This window comes from Thermobia domestica, chromosome 16 (genome assembly GCF_964235325.1).
Source record: "Thermobia domestica chromosome 16, izTheDome1.hap1.1, whole genome shotgun sequence".
Taxonomy (NCBI): Eukaryota; Metazoa; Arthropoda; class Insecta; order Zygentoma; family Lepismatidae; genus Thermobia; species Thermobia domestica.
In genome coordinates this window covers 176740329-176766262 of record NC_137469.1, presented here as the reverse complement: position 1 = coordinate 176766262, position 25934 = coordinate 176740329, and the positions used below count along the sequence as shown (strand labels likewise).

Here is a 25934-nt window from a genome sequence, read left to right as displayed (position 1 = left end):
CATGCCCTATTCTTTATTTTTCTTCCTTTTTCTTATTGTTTTATTTCCTTTTTAAAAAAAATATTGAAAAGATACCCAAAGGCACACACACACACACACACACACACACACACACACACACATATATATATATATATATATATATATATATATATATATATATATATATATATATATATATATATATATATATATATATATATATATATATACAGTACATGAGCAGGAAACATCTTGCATAAAATGTAAGGGTATGAGCTGAAAAGAGAAAAGAAATAATTAGTAAATAATTTAAACAAGTATTACCAGGATCTTTTTTTCTTTAAATAGTTATCTCCCCTGTATGAATTTATTTCGTGATGTTATTTATACCTGTCTTTCCCACTAGAAACGAAAGTTCTTTGAAAGGAAATCGGACTTCCAGATTTCCAATTTTTCATTAGTTGTTAGTTCTGGAAATCAACATCAGAACTGTTTTGGTCTACCTGAATTTCTCTCACCAGCTTTGTAAAGTCTTCTTATTTTCTCTCTTCTTTTAAAACACTTGTTATATTTTAAAATCCTGCCACCACTAGCAAAACACTAAACAAGCCACTATACACTAACACTAACATAAATAAAGAACGTGAGGTTTTAAGTTCTGGAATTGTCATCAGAACTTGTTTCTTTTTTCTGTTTAATTAGTTTTATTTTCTTCTAGTTCTTTATTTCTTTATATTTACAATGTAGGGTGTGGGTTTTGTTAATTTCTTCTTCTTTCATCGTTTCTTTCCTTCCACAAGTTTCTTGATACATGTCTTGCAACAAATTGTAATTTTCCTAATTTCATTTTATCGTTTATTATAGTTTGTATATTTTCACTTTTTAATAGTCTCTTATTTCTCTCATTTTGTTATTTGTTATATAAAAATTGCAATTCCAGAAGACATGTTTTGGTGTTTGTACTTCATTACATGTACATTTATCGTCGTTAATTATATTAAGTCAACTCAGATGAGATTTATACGGTCCATGTCCAGAGATGTATTCTATTAATTCACTACTTATTGCCCCATTTCTTCTCTTATTTTTAAGTTTGCGATAATGGTTCTTGTTCTTTGTCCCTTCATTCATCTTCCCACTTCTGTTTAATCAGTTTGTTAATATCGTCTTCGGTGCTTGGCAATTCTCCCGTAATTTCCAATATCTTCGTTCTCTCATTATTCTTTAGCCACGTCTTAATACATCTTCTTAATATCTGAAGGTGTATGGGTTCTTCATGGGCCAAAAGTTGTGTTGTTTCTGCAGAGATAGATTTTATGATGCCATGGGTTCTAATTAGCATTAATCGCTGCACTCCTATTAATTTTTGCTTTATTTATTTATTTATTTTGTTTAGAAACAGTCTATGATCCCAGATTCCGGCACAATATTGTGCAATAGCCATTAGATAAGCTTTGTTATACAATTTAAAATTTTTTCTGTCAATTTTGAAAATCTTTTATAGCAACTGTTAAGAGTTTGTTGGCAATTTTTTTCATATTCTCTCTTGTTTTAGTTATATGTTTTTCATAGTTTAGCCGTTTGTCTAGCAATTCACCTAAATATTTGAATTCATTCACAATTCCTATTTTAGTGTTCCTAATTTTGATTATGGGTTCTCTCTGTAGAATACTGTAATTTTCGTTTTATTAACCGATAGAGATAATTTATTTTCTATACACCATCTTTCTAGATTTTCCAATATATATTTCCTTTTTGCATTCAAAAATATATGTTTCAAATTTCTAAGGTATTCAAGCAACAATTTTTATGGAGGCAGTTTGAAGTACTCACCAAGTGCCTCCATAAAAATTGTTGCGGAAGTACCGCAAAATTCTGAAACATGGATATTTGGATAGGGTACATACTAGTTCCTAAATGAAGTCTTGGCCCGACTACGGTAAGTCGCATAGTATTAGAGCAATGCACCTTTAAAATTCATTTCTTTCATGTTTTCGGCAGCCTGTAACTCCGAAAGAAAGTATTTGTGCACCCAGGTTGGTCTATACTTTTCGTCCTATCATGGTGTCAGGAATCACCTCCCAAACATTGTCGGTGTTGTTTTCAAACACTATATATATACACATTCCTGGACTATGTAATTCTAACTCTCCTCGAGATAGCATACTACGGATTCAGTATTCAGTGTCAGTGTACAATGAAAAGGATACTGCACATTAGAGTGGGTCGAAAAGTCAATTTTCAAATATCGAAATCTCATAATGAGGAAAAGTTGTGTATTCATATGCTATTAGAGCTGAAAATATTGAAAAATTCCTATGTTCGCGAAAGGGCCTAAAGTTTGAAAAAATGCCTAAAGTACTAATTATTGAATTAACCCGAGGCAGCCCAAGGGGTGCCTCGGGGCAGCCTGGTCAACTTTCAATGTAATTACTGTTAATAGATATTTCGTGCCGTGTCCTGCGCTCTAGAATTCTTCTATCTCTTTGAAATACACACTGTGATTGTGTTTTCTAAGCTCATTTTTTTTACTTTACATAAGAAAAAATAGGGTTATATTTTATACTAACACGAGAGAGACCAAGGGGTGCCTCGGGGGCACCCTGGTCAACTTTTAATGTCATTATTCTGAATAGATATTTCGTCCCGTCCTGCGCTCTAGAATTCTTCTATATCTTTGAAATACACCCTCTGATTGCGTTTTCTAAGCATTTTTTAAAATCTTACCTCAGAAAATAACGTTATTTTTTATACTAACGTAAAGGCCCAAGGGGTGCCTCTGAAGCTCCTATTGAAGTATGCACTTTTCTAATTATTTGATACTGTTCCTTGTTTATTACCATTGACAAATGATTTCATAGCAAAGTAATGACTAGCCTTTCCTATTAATGACGGAAAATACAAATAGTCACGGTGGGTTCAAGTAGCTTGTAAATGCAGGAGGGAGTCTCAGAAGCACCCCTTGGGCCTTTTAAGGGTAAAATTAGCATGGACTTTCTTTGGTTAACGCTCAAACTTTAATGATTTTTTCGATTTTTGGTAGCATCAAACTACTTTATTTTAACTGCTTGATGATGGTAAAAATATTTTTAAAGTTACAGTGGTTCATTTAGAGTCCGCGTATATAGCTTACATTAAGTGAATTTCGGCTATTTTTTTTTTAACCGTGCGTTTTGTATTAACCGTTTGTATTAAGATTTTACAAGACTATTTTCTTAGCAATTTGTTCTAGAGAGTGAATTTATGTATTTCTTTGATATGAAAACATTAGCGTGCACCTTTTCGCCCGTTTCACAAAATTCATTTTGTTACAATGACCCAGATCTCACCACGTGGATATGTTTACAATTCGAGCTTAACCAAGTCGTTCCAAACCATCCAACCATTCATGACATGTTAAGTTATGTTGTTTCAGTGTTATCAGTCAAATACTGGATTTTTGGTCTAATTTACGCATCAAAGACTGCAATGTTGCTATCATATAACCACCTCTGTTATATTGTGCGCAAAGTTTAACACATCTTTGCACTGTTTGAGTTTGACAGCAGAAGTTGATAAATGCAAAACTCGGGCAGAGCTTTATTTTGTATAAATTATAACAAAAAAAAATTCTATTGACGTTTTCCATCATTGAAGGAGATAGCAGCTTACCTTTCTTTCATTCTATCCAATGTAGTCTGCTTCCAATGTAGTCTTTGGCTGAAAAACTTATTAAGGGCAGAGCCGTCGCACCAGCAAGAGGGCGCCGAACGAGCAAGCAGAAAGAAAAATGTTGAAAAAAGTAAACGACGCGTCGCCCTGTAAAGGTATTGGTGCCCTGTTAACTCAATAGACCCTATTTTGTCGATTTGCATAGAAATACATTTGATAAAAATTTCTTCTTTTCTTAAGTTCAGAACTTTCATTCATTAAGGAATTAAGTAATTACTGTAATTCCAAAGGTTACGTAGTAATCAAATTATACTTCGAATTTTAAATACACATATTAAAAATATTCTTCAGCTAAGTCGACCAATGTTGAGAAATTCGCAAAGAAGACTATTTCTGAATTTCCCTTACATTTCACAAAATATGTTTTTACCGTAAATAATCGAAATTACAATTGTATTTGTGTGGTCACATAGATAAAATTTCATAAGTTTACAATTATTACTGGACTGTCATCCATTTCAAACATTTTAAAAGCACATAGTTTCTAATGTATTGAAATTGCATTTCTTATCAACAGTATGAAAAGTTATAAATAGCTGCACTGTAAATTTCCTAACTGTTCACCAAGTGGATCTGTATACCAACCAAAGGTAGTTATGTTCAGTTTAGTAAAAGGTCCAAATTAAACCTCTTGAAAACAGCTTTTATTTGCAAAAGAATACATTATGATTGCTTTTGCCTCTTCCAGTGATCTGTCTACGCAGCTTGATAAAATCCAGCGTACCATAACAACAAAAGTTGAGGGGGGGGGGGGAAGCTTGGTGAGATGAACTTACAGGAAGCACTTTCAAACCTGAACGACCAACTGGAAAAAGAACATGTAAAATGCATATAAATAAGGAAAAAAAACTAAAGTGATAAAGTGCACAAGAGCAGGACAGGAAGGGGCAAACGTATGACTAGAGGTAGAGAAAATAGAAGGCGTTAAGATTATTCTTTATTTAGGAATTCTAATATCCTCGGACGTAGGAAATGAAAAAGACGTGACTTCAAGAATACCACAGGCTAAACAAGCATTCAGTAGGAAAAGAGAACTGCTAGCATCAAGAAATATCTCCTGTCGTCGAAAACGATTTATGGAGTGCTGCTCTTTACGAATCAGAGACGTGGACATTGAGAAAAGCTGAAATCTCCAATCTGAAAGCATTTGAAATGTGAAGTTCGCACAGAATGCTGTGCATATCACGGACCGAAAGGAAAAGGAAAAAAGACGAACAGAAGCTAATGAAAGACGATAGATTGGATCACCGTGCTGATAGAGGGAAAGACAGAAGGAAAACCAGGAAGAGGAAGACCAAGGATGAAATATTTTGATGCAGTTACGAAGAATGAATGTTATCAAAATATAAAACAACTCTCCCAAGGGAGAGAAAAAAATTAAATTTCCATGATACCCACCAACCTATGGTTGAGGAAAGATAGAAGAAAGAAGGTGAGGGTATAGGGGGCACCGAAGTTTACTTCACCCTGGGCGCCGAAATCTCTAGCTAGTGCTCTGATGAAGGGAGGCATAAAATTTCTACAGATTTCTCGTTCATCTGCTATTTCTAGCTTTCAGTATGTTGCTATAACCCAACTCTTCTATGTATTGTGTCTTAACTACTATTATCAATGTTCTCAATGTGACAGAAAAACGCCATTTTGTTACTATACTGATGAGTAAGTCATTTCCGCTGGTTGACGTGTGCACCGGGGCTGGATTGTTATTTATGTAACTAGTCCTACTAATGAAGTGAAGATACTACCCAAGCCACTTACATTTTGAAGATGTATGCTCTGTCTGGTTGAATATTAACACTTCAAGCGAAGTCGAAGCATGCACTTGTTATTTAAATGCACAGAATCTCGAACACACTCTCTCTAAGTGCAGAGCATTAAGAGAACTAATCACTACGAAATTAAAATACCGCTAATTTTACAGTAATTATGTAATGTCTTCAAACAGATAAAATATAATCGAAATGTGGAACAAGAGCGCTCTAGACAATATTATTTTACACGAGTACCGTTATTACGAGTCACGTAGTAGCTTTCCGTTTGCTATCATTTGTAAACGCGAAAACAAATACCAATTTTCTAAATAGCTGGAAATCGCAAGCAGATAAGTGAGTAGTGATAACGGTATTTCACGTAAAATACTATTGTCTAGCGAGCTCTTGTTCCACTTTTCAATTATCTTTTATCTAATTGAAGATATCACATAATTACTGTAAAATTAGCGGTATTTTAATTTCGCCGTGATGGGGCTTCTTAAAATAAAAAATGGCACGGCCCTTCAGTAAAATGAAGCTGAAAAAATGGTACTTGAGGTAAAACTTACAATCTGCTTCTTCTTTTCATCTAGCAAAAAACAGCATTGACTTTGAATTTTGAGGATGTTATTGAATCTTTCGCAGCTACAAAGTACGAAAGATTTTATTCTATATACCGTATTTATTTATTTATGCAAGGCAACAGGCTCTATTTCCAGTTACAGTGTTATTCCTTAGAAATCCACTGATCCACAGATTTGAATAGCTCAGTCCTGGGCCACCGGCCTTTAATGACTAGGACAAATATCTAACCTGGGAGACACGCCTTACAATGATAATTGTTAAATGAGGGAAAATAATTGAAGTTCATTCTCTAGCAAAAATTACATAGCACGTCCAGAAAGTAAGTTCCGTTTCAATTTATCTCAGCTGCAGCGCTGCGATCGCAGTTCCGCACATGCGCGGTAGACGCTCTATATCAAGGAGAAGAAACGTGAGCCATTTGGAGATAGCTGTCGGTCACGTACGCTTTGTTGTGCTTGTTTACAATGTCGGTGTTGATTGAAAATCCCGCCGCTTGTGAAATCAGAGCGGTGATTCGTTTTCTGAATGCGAGGAAAGTGAAACCAAGTGAAATTTATCGGCAAATTTGCGATGTTTACGGACAAAATGCGATGAGTGATTCAATGGTGAGAAGATGGGTCCGACAATTCAATGAAGGACGTAGTGACGTGCACGATGAAGAACGAAGTGGGCGTCCATCTTTGGTTATAGAAGAACTGGTTCACGCGATTGATGACAAGATCCAGGAAAACCGCAGGGTTACTTTCATCTGTTCTTACATCTCCCGTCTTTCCTTGGCGGTCAACACTTCAACAATGACGACGAGCTGAAAGAAACTGTTTCCAACTGGTTGAAGACACAGGCGGCAAACTTCTATGAAGAAGGTATACAAAACCTTGTGCCACGCTATGACAGATGCCTGCAAAATTTCGGCAGTTATGTGGAAAAGTAGTTTAACAGTTGTAGAATTTTGTGCAATAAATAATTCTTCTGTATCTGTACACAATTTAATTTTATTACCAAACGGAACTTACTTTGTGGACGTGCCTCTTAGATATATTTTCTATAATAATTCTTGTCTATCGTATCAGTGCGTATTTCAGACTATAAAAACAGAAACCTGTATTTCAATAATCAAATAGGTAATATAAGGCTATAGAAATAAAAAGCTGATATATTTAGGAAATACATAACTTTATAACAATAAAGCAATCGAGTAATATAAACTGGAAATTGATTTGACCAAGAATAGTAATTTATAATATTAAGTGGATTGATATCCTGAAATATATATATATATATATATTCGAAACCTGTTCTCGCAGTAAGTCTAATTAAGAAGTTTAACCCATCTGCAAAATATATCCTCTTACAATGCACTAATGTTATTTTACTTCTCAAATTTATATTTACGAACTTTCTGATAGGGCTTTGCCAAATAATTTAATATACATATTACTTCCCAATAAATTTACACATTAAATGAGAGAAAATAACATTCAAATACAAAAACTCACCTACTGCCAAAAACTGTTATATACTATATATATTCACCTCCGATTTAATTATTTTATGCACCACCATAGAAACTTTTAACCACAGAATATCGTAAACAAGATAAACATTTTTCTGTAATTAGGTAACAATGTTTTGAAATTATATATATTTCTCTCCATTGAAGAAACTGTTAAACTCACGAATCCTGACACTTGTAATATGTAACTACGTTATAGTTGACTACAATAGAACAGATATTGCCCACTTTCACAGTAGTTATCGAATGGCTAAGCCATCCTCTCCATCCAAGCACCTTCCTATGTACGAAATTCAAAACTTTCCGCCTGAGGCGCTCAAAAATACATCTTTATTTCAGGATGCATACTCCTCAGGCAATACCTTCACGATTTTTTTAAAATGTGGATAAAAAATTCCGTAATAACAGTTTTACACACACACACACACACACACACACATATATATATATATATATATATATATATATATATATATATATATATATATATATATATATATAAGAATTATACATTTTTACATTATCACATATATTTTAAAGTCTGTCCTTATATATTGTCTCCGACATTGCAAAAATGTCTATAGCAGATATCATTTCAATTTCTTTGTAGGAAGCACTCATCCTCCATACAGGAGACTTAGGAAGGATATTTGTTCTTGCTTTTTTGCAGTAAAATGTACGGCTACTTCCTACGTTGGGTTTACCTGACGGGACATGCAGTTGAACCTTTGAACTAAGATTGAGACAGTCAATTTTTCCATGTAGTAACTTGTGTACAAATAAAAGATCGAAGTGTGCATATTAAAGTTTTGTACTACTTCCGAAAATTTCGGATACATGCCAATTTTTCTATAAGCAAATGATTTTAAGAATTTTGATTGTATCATTTCAATCATATCAATGTGTTTTAGTATCTTTCGTGACCAAGACAGACTCGCATATTCTAATTGTAATCTCACAAAACATAAGTAGAGTTTCATTAATGTTGCATCGTTTTGAAACTCTTTATCCATTCTCATAATAAAGCTGACATCTGTACGAATTATTAATAATTATTTGAATATGATAAGTAAAACTTAATTTAGGATCCAGTAGCATTCTAGGTCTTTAAATAAGTTAGGTATCTCTAAAATAGTTGCTTCAATAACGCAAAAACATGTTAATGTGATGACAATAAGATAATTGGAAATATATCATCTTACTATATATACTGAATAGTCATTTATAGAAATGATATTTAGTGCAGGTAAGCTTCACAAAAATACAAGTATAAAAAATAAAGACTGTTAAAATATACATAAAAATAAAGAACCGTCAAAATTTGAATACTAGCATCCATGCGGTGATGGATGGTAACGGAATATACGAATTCCGGTAAATTGTAGCAGCGTGCGCTCTGTGATTACTAAAGCTCCCGACGATCAGCTAATGGTTTTACCAAAACAGACACAATAAAGAAATACGTTCCATCGTTTCCTGAATTCCTGTACGTGTTTTCTCTTATTCAAATCTTCCTTCACCACTCCGTTATCAGGGTAGTGTTCTGGTCATTAGCCTCCAAGAACAAATCGTAAGAAATACATGTTTCTCTGTCTAAAGTCACAAAACATCTGCCTCTCGTATGGAATACGGAGTTATGAAAAATAATAAAACGGTATTTTGCGTGGCCAAGATACGCACGTAAATTTATCATTATCATCATAGGATTTCAATGCGGCCAACTTCCAAGATAGACAGGTGGTCAACTTACAGAGTAATAAGAAAGGAATGCCTATTCTAAATAATAAAGACGAACCAGGCCAAGATGAACAGGTGGTCAACTTAAGGATGTGGCCAAGTTGACATGTTTTACTGTGCTGTAAATGCTCTCCTTCTCCCAACAAGGATCAAAACTAGGCTATAATGATAGTAAGTAGACGTCTTATTGACTAAACCATTATGGTTGTAATTAAGCAGTTCATTTTATAAAATCTCCTGATATTTTTTGCCGATCTGTCCGTCGAGGAGACAATAAATCTCAATAACTTGTTTCACGGATTACCATAAGTTTGGACCACGATGTTTGTGTCAAATTGGGGGAATCAAGTTCTTTGATGAAGATGATATTGAAACAGGAAGAGCTAGAAATCATCCATCTCCGGTTTTAACCTTGGCCACTATAGTTGGCAATAGCTCCTTCGTGGCTAAGCGGTAAGCGTACGTGCCTTTGGCGTGGGAGACCCGGGTTCGACTCCCGGCAGGAGCTTATGTGGTTCGGACTCCACGTTAATCAGTAGTTAGCTGTTGAAAGGGACGTTAAACTCAAAATCAACTCAACTGAACTATAGTTGGCAAAAACTGTAATATGTAGCGAGTTTCCTGCAATTGATTAAGCATTCCAAGAATACCTTTCACCTATCCTCACCCAGGGGCGTAAATAAGGGCCCCGGAGACCTCGCATTGCGGGAGGGTCCCAAGCCATCCCGGGGCTCCAAATCATGAAGTAGGACGTAGAGAAGGGGCCCCACTCCACGTTGTCTGGGAGGTAGCCCCCAAGCTCTTAGTTACGCCACTGTCCTCACCTATCTACTTAAACCAAAAATGATAGAGATCCATTATAACTTCCGCTTCAATATTGAGCTATATAAACAAAAACTATGATATAGCAAGAAACGATGTTTTCTAAATTGAATTAGCGTTCTAATAATAGATAAGATTTCTCTTCACCCTCCATTCAAAACGGTAGTGACAGAAATTAAGAAGCTACGGTTTCAACATTGATCACGATAATGCAGAACAGTAATAAATACTGAAAAGCGGTTTCCTGAAATTAATTAAGTATCAATATATTCTGTCTCCACTCTAATCTCTCTACTAAAAGCGAAATCTACTACCACTTACAATTTTAATATAAACTGAGGAAATATCACGCCATACTAACCAAATGCTTTCACGTGACACTTCTATTTCCTTTACCCAAAATTTACATGTTTTACTTTCGCAAAAGATAAACATTTTATCGGATTGTGCAGATGGGTTACATATTGTATACTATATGATCAATCTATTCTGGTTAACATGTTTCTTTTTGTCCCAAAAGTTAAAGTTACACATTACTGTATATTTAACGCAGTATTTAAAATAATTCTCTCCAAATAAGAAATAAAAAAAAACTATTTAAACTTGAAGAACCAGCAATTAAAATTGTAGATGGATGATTAACATCTTTCCGTCAAATGAATAGATGCAAGAGAAAACTCACGTTTTCTACAATTACTCACGCAAACGTACAAGATGTTATCAAAACGTTTCGAGACTAGTTCCGTAATACGCCAATAGATTGCAATGCAAATCTGCACGCACATGCACAGGGAACAGGGATCTTCATAAGTCACTATGCCAAGAGATATCGTCCTGTGTATTTTGAGAGCTGTGCGTCTTTTGACAGTCTGACCAAATGCGTTACCAAATCTACGATTTCATCACGGACAGAAAGTTAACAAATCAAAGTGAAATTCTGTGCGAAACTGGGAAAATCCAGTGATATTCAAAAGGGAAGAACATCATTGGAAGACTACAAGAGATCAAGACGACCTTCAGCGAGCGCAACTTCCTTAAATATTGAAACTATTCGGCAACTTGTGCATGAGGAACGTTTTAGAACAATGCACAACATTTCTGCCAGTGTCCGTGGGTCATATGGAACACTGCATGCAATCCTCACGTATGACTTGAACATGCGCCATGTTACAGGCCGCTGTGACCCAGGAGCAGAAGGAACACAGCGTTGAAGTTTGCCAAGAACTCCGTTAGCGTACCGTGGATGACCCATTATTCATATGAGGCATCATTACCGGTAACGAGACTTGGGTGTACGGGTACGACCCTGACACAAAACAACAGTCTTCACAGTGTAGGAACACATCATCTCCAGGACCGAAAAAGGCGAGGCATGTCCGCAGCTTGTCCAAGTGCGTGTTCTTCATTTCTTCATACATTCGCATCATTGTACATCACAAATTTGTTCCCATGGACCAAATGGTCTGTAGCGTGTTCTACTGCCAAGTTTTAAGGCATCCGAGGGGATATATTCAGCGACCGGTTCTCTGGCGATCGAGGAAATATGTGCTCCACGACAACAATGCACCCTATCGCAGTGGTTAATCACGCGTGAGTTTCTCGCCAGAGAAAAGATGATCACATATCTGCACCCAATGGCCAGATTTCCCTCCTGTGGACTTCGTAATCTTCCCGTAATGTAAGATCGAGCTCAATGGTCGCCGATTGGACACTATTTTGGAAATCCAGCTCAAGTCGTTAAAGTCACTTGATATGCTACGAAAAGAACACTTCCAGGAAACATTCCAACAATGGCAGAAATGCTGACAGCGCTATATTGTTGTACAAGGTGACTATTTTGAAGGTGATAGTCTGTAAACGTAGGTAACAGAGGCGGATCTAGAAGTTAAAAACTGGAGGGGCCAGCCAGACTTCAAGCTATGATAATTATATCATGAATTTACTGTGCACTTTCTAAAATATATGAATAATAGGTTAAATTATTTTTGGTACTCGAAAACTTGGGGGCCTACGCACCCGGCTTCGGGCTAGATCCGCCACTGGTAGGTAAAGAAAATACTTCCTTGTAAACAGAGTTAGTCTTAAAACCTATTGATACCACCTCATGATTCAGAATGACTAGAAGACATAAAGATTTTATTGACTAGAATCGTTGAAGGAAATATATTAAGAATAAAGAAATAATAAATTAGAAAAAACAAACGAAAAGGACATTCATACAGCATTTATTTACATTTGGCCTTGTTCAATCAGATACTAGGTCGGTAGGTAACCATACGAAACATACGGTTTGTAATACGTTACTGTCTTTGTCTTCAATACATTTTCGTTTTTTATTGACCTTACAGTGTGTGTTAGTCTTTCGTCTAGAAAAGATTTGGAATCCATTTTTACGGATTTTCGATAATGACAGAATCGATTTCTTTAAAGACTAGCTCATACAATCTCTCAAAATTATTTTTTTCAAAGGTTCTGTTGTTGAGTGTTATCCACCTAATTTTGTTTATATGACGAAACTCGTTTGATTATTACATAGGCGCATACAGTAGTTCTTTGGTTAAGATCTATGAATGTGAGTAAATCCAGTCATGTTTACTTCCTCAGTTAAATATCCTAAGTATTCACTCAACTTTAAACTAAGTTCCTTATGCTTTTATGCGAAAACATGATACTGTGTGTAGCACCGTAAATAGGTGTATCAGGTCTTACAGCCATTGACGTAACTAGGGTGGAATAAACGGGACTTGTGCCCTGAGCACCGATTTTGGGAGGGTGCAAAATTGAGCAAATATTTGAGGGAACGTTTTGGTTTCATTGGTCAGCGGAGCGCTAAGGCGAGTTCTTGCCCCGGACGACAATTAGCCTAGTTATTTCGCTGTCTACAGCTGTCAAAGGGTGGTAAAGTCCTACGAAGTAATACGACATAGGAAAATCCCAATGAAGCATTGTTATTTTCCACGTATTTGTAATTCATTATCAGATGTCAGATACCCCGAGTGAACCTCATATCGTACCAATGAAAGGTACCTAAGTAATTCTATTGAATTGTCGAGGATTATACTCGTATCAAATCTCTGATCCCAATTACCATACAGCGAATTAAGATATAATGATTATTGAGACACGCAATCACGGGTTCTTTCTAATATTAATCATAATTTGATTAAATGTCTTCGTGGGCATAATATTAATCGATTTACTTTTTGATGTCTTCTTCAGTCTTAAGTAAGCAGAAAAACATAAAGCTTCCTACTTCATCTGGAGAAATGAATTCACGTAACTCTCAAACAGACAACCTGAACTCAATTTACAGGAACCATTAGTTCGAATTCCCACACAACATGCATATCGATTATATTAAAACCTTTTTCTAACAGGAAGGTGAAGCTCCCTACTACAAAATGTACTTGTTATTGTTTGATCCATACTTTCATGGATACAATCATCAACTTGATTCTCATTTTCGATATATGACCGACAAAGTCTAAAAAGTAAAAGGCCACTAGGAACACACTGAAGAATAGGAAAATACGATCTCTATGGGACAAACAGTATATTTGACTATACCATGAATATTTTCCACTTATGAAGTATCCTGCCTCTTTTGTATCTTAGGCATTACAATAGGTATGGCTCTAGTGCCCGCTAAAATCCACCGACAATATGTAGGACTATTATTAACCATAAATTAAAAATGCTTCGATGGAACCCTTCGCACAGTAGTTCAGCTCTATCTTAATGGAAGTCATGAAACTACAGTACGTTTCCTTAGTTAATTTCAATACTTAAGCTACTTCATTTCCAGTTTTCAGGTGTCTTCCTGTAGCAGAGAAGAAAGAAACCTGCTTCTCTACTTCTACTATATTGATTTAATGTCTCCACAGTATATATTTTTTCACACTCGATCCTGGTCAACTGTTTTTAAGTTGGTTACAAGGAAGCGAGTGAGGTTAGATTTACATCGAACTTGCACCACCCGAGTGTGACGTAATGTCACGTGATATTATCATGGGGGCAGAGGTGAAATAAAACGAGCCCTGCGGGGCTTCTAACCCATTTCGTTCGCTCACGTTTGCTCAACTATGTTTCATAACGTAAATATATCACTTCTTTAATTAATCAGGTTGTGTATACAAAGTAAGCTAATACCACGTGACACTGCTTCTAGGTCGGGTGGTATAACTTCAATGTAAATTGTGCTATAACTATGCTGCATGGCAAAAAAATGGATAACTCCAACCAAACAAAACCGTATATTTAGCTCCTATGGTTAGGATCGAGAGTGATTACAATATATGCGTCTCCACCTAACTACGTTTCTAGACAAGGAGTTTAAGGAAGAAAAGTTCTAGAAAGATTTATATAGAAAAACCGAATGTGTTTTTGTCGGCATGCATTAGAAAAAATAATTCGTCTATACCAAATAACTTCGATGATAAAAGAACAATATTATCTTAGTCACATGAAACAAAGTTCTTCTCATAGGCTGTTAAACTAATTTTGATTTGGAGAAGATGTTATTCCAGTAAAAACAAGGTTTGTTAAAAGTGAAGCTCCTCCAATGAAATTTATCAGATTACAAACGCAGTTTATTTCCATACTTCATACGAATACTTCACGTTTAAAGTTTACCTTTCTATACTTTCATCCACATCTACGTTCAAACATTTTTTTAATGTTACCCTGTACAAAAATGCAGGGTTTTCTATTAATTTTTTTATTTGATGCATCATGTTGTCTACGTTTAGAAGAAACATGAACATTTAAAGGAACGAACGCTACAAATTGATTTGGGATATGAACGTTAGTTATCACTTTGGTTTAGCAACGTTTGATGAATATCATTGAAACCATGCTATTTACTTCGGTCAAGAATAGAATGGAAACATATTTGAGCTACTAATGCTGATAATATTGTAGGGATCCCCACATCACAACAAAAGCACATGTTAATACAACACTTGTTATTGATTATAAACAATGAAGCAGACGAGAAGTCAACACGCAAGACACCGGAGGAAGCCGAAAGGAGACGGACCTCACGAAAGGACCCAAAGAGGACAAATAAAAGAGGGACCACCGAGGGACCTGGGATCAGTCGACCAACTGATCAACTAATCAACACATGCTCCGAGGTTGCATTGGACTAGGGATCTTCACTGTCACCAAGCCTCACGAAGCTGCCTTGGATTCAGGGGCTTACCTTCAAAACTCTATTTATAAAGTCATTGCGATATATATACCACTATTTTTCAACAGCATAATTCATTGTAGCCATAATGTTTTAATGACATGTATACTATAACAGGTTTCAAGAAAATGACTGATTGTTTCCGGTTTACTTCCTTATAGACCGAAATTATGAATGTTGTGAGTTTCTTTTGTGCCAAGAATTGGATTACGGAACCGGTACTTCTGAATCACTCTGTCTCTAGTTTAACAGAACTGAATTAAAGAACTGGCCCTTCTTAATTGCACTGTCTCTAGTTTAACAGAACTGGATTACATAAACACGTAACTCGGTAACTGCTATTTAAAATAATGTATATTTGCTTTTAAATCAGGTTAGTGTTTTGCCATAAGGATTAATCATTAATTTAAAAGCCAAGAACTGGATATATTTTTATGAATATATTCTGAGTTAAATACATTATGGCAAGTAAATAATTATAATTAAAAGTTATATTTGATTTTCTTGTTCTACAAACAGAACAAAACATTTATTGTTTTCGTACTATCTGAAACCAAAGTGAAGAATACTGAAACACTGGTGGAAAAGATTGCTGATTGTTTACTAGCGTTGTGCTACATAAAATACGCACAATAATTAGTTCAGGTCAACGCATGTATTGTTTATTTATGAGGTTACACTTCCGTAAACTCGCCAAATCCTCTGCGTTACACTGACCAACTTGTGAAGGTCTTTGTAATGAGCTTAATAACAATTTTGCGTAACAAAAAGCAAATAAACTTCTATTACTGTCATTAAGATTATAGTTAGAGAATTATTCTATGTAATAGATATGAAAATAGATTTACATTTTTGTACAGAAAGTAGTAAATGAAGGCCATATATATTAGAGAAGGTGACATACTAGAGTGTAATAGGGTTGCCAAATTTAAAAATGGAAATACCAGACACTCTCCCGGAGTAGGTATACTCTTAAGATTGTCACATCATCGCTCATCAAAGAGCGTAAACAATCTGAAAGTGATTACTTTACATAAAATTGAGCGATTTGGAGTTCCAATTTAATAACTTGTTACGTTTGAAGCATTTATTAAATTCTTCCAGTTTGGTTCAGTCGTCACAATGTTCACAACGTAATTTTTGTAGTCTACCATCAATCGTACATCGTATTTCAAACAGAAAAGGAAACAAAATTCGCAATATAATTATGGCATAAAATATACTTGACAAACAAAACTTACCTGCTTCGCTGGGCATGGTAATGTTTCACAATGCCTACATAATTTTACTGAATATGAATAACTAACTAACTCTATGGCCTATGGAACCCGGAGGTTCAATGCCGCGTTCACAAAAGCTCTCCACTGACTTCTATCCTCAGCCAACTGCATCCAGTTTCTACTTTATATTTCAATCTCTGCGAGATCCATCTTAATATTGTCCTCCCATCTGCGCCTAGGTCTTCCTAATGGTCGTTTTCCGATTGGTCTTCCAGTCAAGACTTTGAAAGCGTTTCTACTTTCTTCCATTCTAGCTACATGACCCGCCCACCTAAGCCTCCTAGACTTGACGACCCTAACAATGTTGGGTAAACCATATAAATTATGTAGTTCCTCGTTATGAAGTTTCCGCCATTTCCCGTTCCCGTTCCTCTTGGGTCCGAATATTCGTCTCAGGATCTTGTTCTCAAACTCCTTCAGTCTATGTTCTTCCCTCAGAGTAAGTGACCATGTTTCGCAGCTATACAAAACAACAGGCATGATTATCGTTTTGTATATTTTAAGCTTCAAATTCCTCGACAGAATTTGCGACGACAAGAGATTTTGAACCGAATAGTAACACGAATTCCCTGCGTTTAGTCGACATTTAATTTCTCCGTGAATATGATTTTCTGAATCTGAATGCAATATTCAATTAAAAGATGTAGCAGAGGATGAAGCAGTGTTCGCTGCGCTCTTAAAAATGTATTTTGGTCGACCTTTAGCAGTTTTGATACGTTCAGTAAATTTCCCTCCCTTCAACTCTTCAGCAAATTCTTCGCACAATAGGCCGATGTTGCAAACGATAACATCACTGCAATGGAACAATAAATTCGTTACGGAATGGAATTGCTGTATGGCCGTTAACAACCGGTTGTCAAGTGCGGTTCATTTTAGAATACAGATTCAATTAAATCTACTTTTCATGGAATTAAAAATAATCTGAATGGAACAAAGAAGAGGACTAGTAAGAGGAAAAAATACTGAACATAATTATTATTATTATTACCAGAATATGAGATAAATAACCTAAATGGTTCTATGTATACAGAAAACAAAGATTGTCTGTCTTACGCTTTAGTCCAGCGTTTCCCAACCTTTTTCAACTTGCGGCACACTACGGGTGTAACATGAGTTCTCGCGGCACACTCATAAATTGTATTATTATTATTATTATTATTATTATTATTATTATTATTATTATTATTATTTATAACTATAAAATATCGTGTTTTTTTCTGTGATTACTGATTTCCTTCACACAAAGAAGAAAGCTTGATCACTGTTTTTCCCTCGTGGTAAATTATTATGCTTATTTTTCATTCTAATTTAAAAATAGAAAACAATTGCAATGAAACATAAGACTCAGGTTTTTAAAAATACACTTTCTTTTTTTTCGAACACTGTATCTAACCTTTCACTACGAAGGAAGATCACTAAATAGCGAACGAACAAACAAATCTCTTGTACTTTTAAGACACAAACGTAGGTAATTTGCATGCATGTTTGCTTTGTCGAAAGAATTGAAGGATATTTTAAAATTTCAAGTTACGAAATAGTCTGCGACAATAAAGAAGGCATAATGGTCATAACAATGATAACAAATACTTTCTTCAACAGAAATATACAGAAAAGTAACACGGTATGAAACTTATAATTTATTAACATGGTTAATATACGTTACAATTTATAAATAATATATGAATTTTAGAATTGTTCAATAATATTAGTAATGTAACAATTTTTCAATAATATCTATGAAGGTTACAATTGTTTAATAGTAATATATGAAAGTTACAAATTTTCGGAAATAAGTAAAACAAGTTGGTGCACGAAGCAAAATTAATGTGCGAAGGATAGTTGATAAACACACCCTCATACCGTGTCCCGGAGTTAAGAGTTGTGACCTGTTCTTACACTTGGTTGTGTTCATTGCAGAAAATCCTGCTTCACTTAAGCAGGATGTTGAAAAGGGAATGAGAACTTTCACAGCCTTTATAGAAATGGCTGGATATTTTCTCCGGAGAGAAATCCAGAATAATGCCATGTCTTGCTGTGAGTGCTGGAGCTTCAAACCTAGGTCATTCCTCACATAATACAATTCACTTTCTTCCTGGACATTTAATTCTGCTTACCGTAGGACAGAACGCGCAAATGGTTTCCTCACACAGTAATGTAAGTACAATAATATATTACAATTGCAGTATTTTTTTTTTCATTGTAGAGGTTCATAGTAATCTGAAATACAAATATACATTTTTTCCTATGTCTTCAAATTTAGGTGCCACAGAATTAATAATTTTGTTTCGATTTCCTCACGGCACACCAGCGGCCCATTCGCGGCACACTTGTGTGCCGCGGCACACAGGTTGGGAAACGCTGCTTTAGTCAGTTAAACACCTTTTCGATTTGTTCGTACAACATATAGAGATTCCAGTTGCTTTAATAGAGATTTTACGCCAAATTGATTTATGAATTTAGAAGTGTTGTGTAATAATGAAAACTCAATAATTTCTGTATAGTCATCTAACGAATCTATGGTATAAATTTCATTCCATTTACCTCATACTCTGTGTGTGTGCTTGTGCTTGTAACCAGATTTTTATTAAAATATAAAGGGAGCGTTTTGTTATAATTATATGATGCTTGTACTTATTAATAGTGGTTTAAAAGAGTCTTTTTTCTTTCTTACAGAAATGTACCATAAAGCAAAGAAATGGATGCCAATCATAATCTCTGGGATGACAGTGGCGGCTGTTCTTGTGCCATTGGGATTTTTCGTTCTTGCACTCTTCAATTTCAAGTCACTTCTCGTGGGTAAAATTGCATTAGTGTTGGCCGTTGTTAGTTTGTTGAAACAATACAAAAAAGAACACGAGAAAAAATTAGAGGAAAGAATTGATTACGTTCATCATCATCCTGAACCTAATTACCATTATGACCATCATGACAGGATGGAATATCCTTATTATGACAACGTAGCCTATCATCCGTATCAGTAAAAGCTTGTTGCAGTTGTGAACTAAAGGACAAGATGAATGTTATAGGGCCCATACATTATCAGTTTAACTGAAGGAAAACCTGATCGTGACGTCAGAATTGAAGGCAAAACTGTGCGAACCTAAGGAATTCGTTCAGTTCAGTCAGTTCTTTATGTGGCAATTTGGACTGAAGAACGGTTATTTTGGACTGAACAAACGAACCGTCTTTTGCTAAGATAACTCTGCTATTAACTGAAGGAAACACACAGTTGTCTCAGTGCAGGTCCCGTCATCATGGCAGATAGTAAAAGTGAGGCATTGTTGGCTTTTATTGAAGCCTGCAGTGCTCATCCCGAACTTTGAGACATGCAACATTGCATTATGTGAATAGATATTAGAGAGGGGAGGCATATGCTGTGTTACAAAATTAAAAGAGTTCTAACCTTAGGCGATGCGTGGTACTGTTATTTAAAAAAATAAATATCCTACGGTAGTACGAAAGTGCAGAAAGTGAACGAATCCAAGAAATCGGGGACTTGAAGTGAGGAAATGCACATTCCAAAGCTTTGGTATTTCAAGGAACTTAGAAGACATCTGATGAAACTGAAGCAACTGAACTGAAGGGACTGAAGGACTGAACTCGATTAACTAACAACACTCATCACACTATCAATTCACTATCGTACGATCGGTTAAGTCAGTTTCTAGCTCAGTTGGACTGATCAGTTAAAACTGATAATGTATGGGACCCTTTAGAGTTACAAAGATCTATTCTGTTGAAACTCCATAAATAACTAGTCAACATTGGTAGTTATTTTGTACGACGACTAATCAAATTTAGAAGCAAATTTTGAAAAGAAAATTTTGAGTTTTGTTAAAGGTAACTATTGAATTTTGCTTATGTATAAAAGATCCGAATAATCCAAAGTTAGTGAAATAATTCAGAATATCTATTTGAATAATGGAGTCAGATAAAACAAGCATATCTGTAAGAAACTCATAATGCTCTGTTGAACCTTCAGAACAGTGTTGCCGAAAAAGTTGAAATAAAAAGTCGCTAACTGGGAGGTGAAATGACTCCAATTTGAGATAAAAAGTCGCTAAAATTTATTCGTGGTATTCCGTCTCTTTTATGTATAAGCTCCATGGCCTATGGAACCGGGAGGTTCAATTCTGCGTTCACGAAAGTTCTCTAGAAAGAAATACAATGGAAGTTTACAAAGAGCTTTTAGAAATAATCGGTAAAGCTGTATTTTGTATCTTTCAACGGAAGCTTTCCAAACTAAATGACATTGAAGCTTAAAATTCTTTTCCGTTAGGTGGCAGGAGGTAGCCTATCAGAAAACAAAGCTGGATTTTGGAGATTTCACACGCAATATAGGCTGTATTTTTACCGAAATCATTGACATTAGGTCTGGTCCAAATTAGTAAAAGGAAAACAAACAAATAAAAACTGTTTCCAATGGTGCTTCATTTGTTCACAGCACAAAAATCCATAGATTTATAAATAAGTCATCAAATCTTCATTTAAAAATCGCTAATCGGAAATGTTATTTTTTGTCGCTATTCTGGAAGTCGAATCCCCTAAATTTAGCGACTTTCCCCCCAAACTGGCAACACTGATTCAGAAGTAGATTGATGTTTGTAAATGACTTTGAAGTAGGTTAATTTTTCTCCATTCTGTTTTATGCATTGTTGGTAGGAGCTGGAAGAAAAGACCCAATTATTAAAATAATCAGAGTTGTTACATTGTACTTCATAAATTTTTAATAGCATAGATCAAATAATAGGACATAAGTGAAAGAAATATGGTGTTTATTTCACGCCAGACACTCACTTAAAAACAAGAAAACATGTTCCATCAAGAAAATATCAGATAAAATTTTGAAACGAATACAGGAAGCATAAATAAAATGAATAATACTATGATGCACGGCATTATGAACATATCACTCATGAATTTTGATCATATCTCCAGTTGTAATTTCATTTCCATATTTATTGTTTAACCAAAAGAAGATTTAGTAAATAGTTAACATAAGTATTATTGTTTAAAGTTCTTATATTCGATATCTTGTTTCCCAGATTTCAAGACTTCTTATAATGTCCATCTAATACACTAACTAGTTGTATACTTCGAATGCATTTGCAATCGCTGACATGCATCTTTTTTATAATAAAAATAAGTCAGAAGCGAGTGTGTTACATTATATTTGTAAAAATTGTGTATTTCTTATTGTATATGTAAGATCTTGACTTTTTCAAAATACAATCGATATCATCTTGTGAATTTGAAGACATGCGTATCTTTGAATTAATTGAAAAGAACAATCTAATGACTAAACCAATAAAAATAAATTCATTTTTTTAAATATAACCCTAGCAATAGATATAAATTAGGAGAATTTTAAAAATACTTTAAATCTGAGAATCATTTCATTAGATATTGTATTGAATATTTATCTTTGCATAAGTCCTGTTATGTACTAACAGAAATGTAAATGTTTGTCATATTTAAAGTTTATTTATTTTAATAAATTATTTTTAATTATTGTGTATTTATTTATTGAATATTGTGCCATATCATGTTTCACTGATAACAGTTGGATTTGATATGGCTGTTACCTGAATGCATCCGGAAAGAAAACTAAAAGTAAATGCATGCAAGGATGGCGCTCTGCTAGTTATGTTTATTTTGGAACCTTTCACTCACTCCGGAATATTATGTCATACTTCAATTTAGATTGTAGTCAATACCTAGTGTATTGCAGTTACATTAAAACTTGTAGACACCACATTTGAAACATGATTTTGTCAATGAAAATTTATTTAAGAGGTCAAGAAGGGTTCCTCCCGATTATTAATAAATATTTTGAAAACACATCTACTACCTCTGTTGAAGGCAGATTGCTTTAATGTACAGTATCGTGTAAGAGGTTATATTGTTAAGTGTACAATGACATACGAGATATGTTCCAAAAATATCGAACCTTTGGTTGGCAAAAGTACATTTATTGATTTGGAAATCCGAAACACTAATCTCCCTCAAAAAAGTAATCTCCTTGATAATGAACATACTTCTCCCCGCCATTCTTGGAAACACTTCTCGAATGCAGTTTTTTGGAATGGTGAGCAACCGTGTCGTCGCATTCCGCATGATGTCTTCTCTTGACTCAAATCGGGTTTCATTTAGTGGCATTTCTCGCTTGGGAAATAACCAAAAGTTACACGGAGCCATGTTGGGTGAGTAGGGAGCCTGACAACAAACAGGAATATTGTGTTTAGAGATGAAAGTCTGAATCAAATTTCGCGGACATTCTCCTCATGTTCAAATTCTTGTTCAAAATTGAATGTACCGATGCAATTGAATGGTTTCCGCTTGAGTATCGCCAACTCTTTGTAAAATATGATGCAGTACCGCTGCTCAAATTTTCTCAGTCATTTTACAAAAAAAAAAAAAAAAAAAAAAAAAAAAAAGAAAACTGAAATACGACGACCTTTTACTACATGTGTTCAATCGTGGGCTGACTACCAGCGACTAACGCTCTCTTCGGGAGAAAGTTCACGACTGAGCCTGAGTGTCCCCTTTACATTTATACTGAAGAAAGTTTCCAAGTTTCCCGCGCTTCATTGGTTTACGCGGGAAAGTATAAGGTCCCATACTTTTTGAACATATCTCGTATATAAAAATAATTATCTTCGACGGGGGGAGTTTGGGTTTGATTATAAACGGGAGCTCATGTGGTTTGGATGCTACATTAGGGTTTAAGTCCACGTCTCATACACCCTTGTTAATCAAACGGACATTCAATTCAATGCAACCCAATTTATGCCAAAAATAGGAAGAGAGTGAATTTTTTCTCCTAACTTGAAGATGCATCATGTAAATGGAAATCTTTGTTTTACGTCCCACGATTATGCCGGTTAGACTAAAGGAGAAGTGATGATGAGAGATGAGTGAAATGTTCTTATGAAGAAAGTGGGAGGAAACGGGAGAACCCCGAGTAAACCCACGAGCACGGTATTTGTCCACCACAAAGTCCACATCATGTAAATGGATAATAAACTCATGTCATATTTGCTATCCGTTGATGTCAAAAGTAATCAGAAGTGTTTACAATTTTTGTCAACAAAATAAAATTAAACACAGATTCGTTCATTTAAAACATACCAAATAGACTGGCTGCAGTTGTACTTATCTTGTCAATCAGAAACGACACAAGTCAAGCACCAGAAATTAAACCCAGGAAGGCTTTGAAATTGAACCATACTGTTGTAAGCTATGAGTGAAATAAATGTAATGAATAAGCCAGAACTACTTTACACCATCAAATAAAAACGGTGCCGTTCGTGTTTGCATAAAGAGCCAATGTGTGCACAAAAATAGTCAAAAACTGTACTTTTAATAAACTACGTATGAGATCACTATTAGTTTATTGGTTGTAGGATGTAACGTGATTATAGACGTCAAAGTCCTCTTGATGTTGGCAGGGACGAGGTCACCTCAATTTTCGAGAAGGGTACAGAAAAGATCATCTTAATTTTTGAAAATTGTTAAAACTAAATTCGAAAGAGTAGTGTATGACCACAATATATCATTCTGGAAAGTTTGGGTGGTCCAACTCATTTCCTTCTGCGGTTAAAAATTACCAAAATTTCAAATTTGAAATTCCTATGACCTAATTTATTTTCTACAATGAGAGTTGACAATGGTTTTCTGGATGGATATATGGTACCATTTTCTGTCATAGGACATGGATACCTTGAAGCACAAATCTCAAATTTTGGGAGGACACATTGACCTATCCTTTGAATTTCAGAATTATCAAAAAATAAAATTGATAATAGTTTTCAAGGATGTGAACACATACCTCTTTAAATTTGAGTAGTCTAGCTTTTACCCTTCTATGGATAAACACTAAAAAAAATATAGGTAAGCTACACCTTTCATCACGTGGTGAATTTTTGATCTAATTTACTTTCTATATTGATGCCTTATAGAATTATAAGGTCCTATACATGACTCCAATTTACTTAGTAGAACATGGAAATCTTGATGCTTACCTCTCAAATTTCAGGAAAGATGCATTGACCCATCACTTATATTTAGGAATTCTCAAGAAATAGAAATTTGTAATTGTTCTGTAGGATTTAAACGTATGTCTGTAAATTTGAGTGGCCAAACATGTGCTCTTCCACCTGTAACAAACTGTCAAAAATATAAAGGTAAGCAATGCGTTTTATCGCGTAGTAGGTTTTTGTTCTAATCTATTCTCTAATAAGAGATTTTATTACAGTTTATGTCCTATTTCTATCTAGAAGAGATAGTGAAAAAGAGCCTACATGATGATGATGGAATTTCAGTCGGAGGTAGAATGATTAGATGCATAAGATTTGCAGACGATATGGCGCTTGTTGCAGAATCTGAAAAGAAAATCAATAAAATGTTAGAAAAAATGAGAAAGGGCTTTGAAGAATATGGGATGAAAATAAATGTTAGAAAGACAAAAGCCATGGTGATTGGAACGAAAAGGTCTGTGTCAAATATAAAAATAGGAGGGGAGAAAATAGAACAAGTGAATAGTTTTCGATACCTGGGTAGTATTCTTAGTAATGACATGAAATGCGAACGTGAAATAAAAGCAAGTATAGGAATGGCGAAAGAAGCCTTTAGGAGGAAGAAAAGTCTGTTTTGTGGGACCTTGAATAAAGAGTTGAGAAAAAGACTCATAAAATGCATCGTGTGGAGTGTTGTACTGTATAGGGCGGAAACGTGGACATTACGTAAAGGTGACGAAAATCGACTGGAAGCCTTGGAAATGTGGGTGTGGAGAAGAATGGAAAGAATTAGTTGGATAGAGCGGAAAACGAATGAGAAAGTGTTAGAAATGGTGAGTGAGGAAAGAACACTTTTAGATATTATTAGGAAGAGGAAGAGAAAGTGGTTGGGACATTGCCTAAGAAGAGATTGTATCATGAGGGACGTCCTAGAGGGTATGCTGGCAGGAAAAAGAGGCAGGGGGCGAAGGAGACTACAATTAATGGATGATATTAAAACAGAAAGATCATACACGAAGAGGAAAAGGTTAGCGGAGGACCGTGGAGCATGGAAGCTTCTCAGCTGCGGCAAGTGACCTGCCAATAAAGGCAGAATACCTATGATGATGATATGTCCTATTGATTATAACAGTCTAGTTTTTCAACCCTTACCAAAACAGTAAAATTTACATCTACTTTGGTGATTTCTTTACGTGTCTCCAGATCTGGTAACATAGCAAATGCTAATTGGCCTCCTGGCTTGTGGAGAGAAAAACAAAAACTGTGAATTCGGGTGCGTGGGTGTGTAAGTACAAGTATAGGTACAACATTACCTAGGTACTAGAAGAGGACAGATGAAAAGTT

The 25934-nt window shown here is 35.1% G+C and overlaps 1 protein-coding gene across 1 annotated transcript in view; it reads left to right on the top strand.

The window, feature by feature from the left end:
• Positions 1-20941, top strand: part of LOC145672840 (uncharacterized) — a 36287-nt gene extending 15346 nt beyond the window's left edge. Inside the window, exon 2 of the mRNA XM_081741990.1 lies at positions 19246-20941. Within this exon, the coding sequence (XP_081598116.1) occupies positions 19246-19553 (308 nt within the window). The 3' untranslated portion in view covers positions 19554-20941. The remainder of the gene's footprint in view (positions 1-19245) is intronic.
• The last annotated feature ends 4993 nt before the right edge of the window (positions 20942-25934 follow it).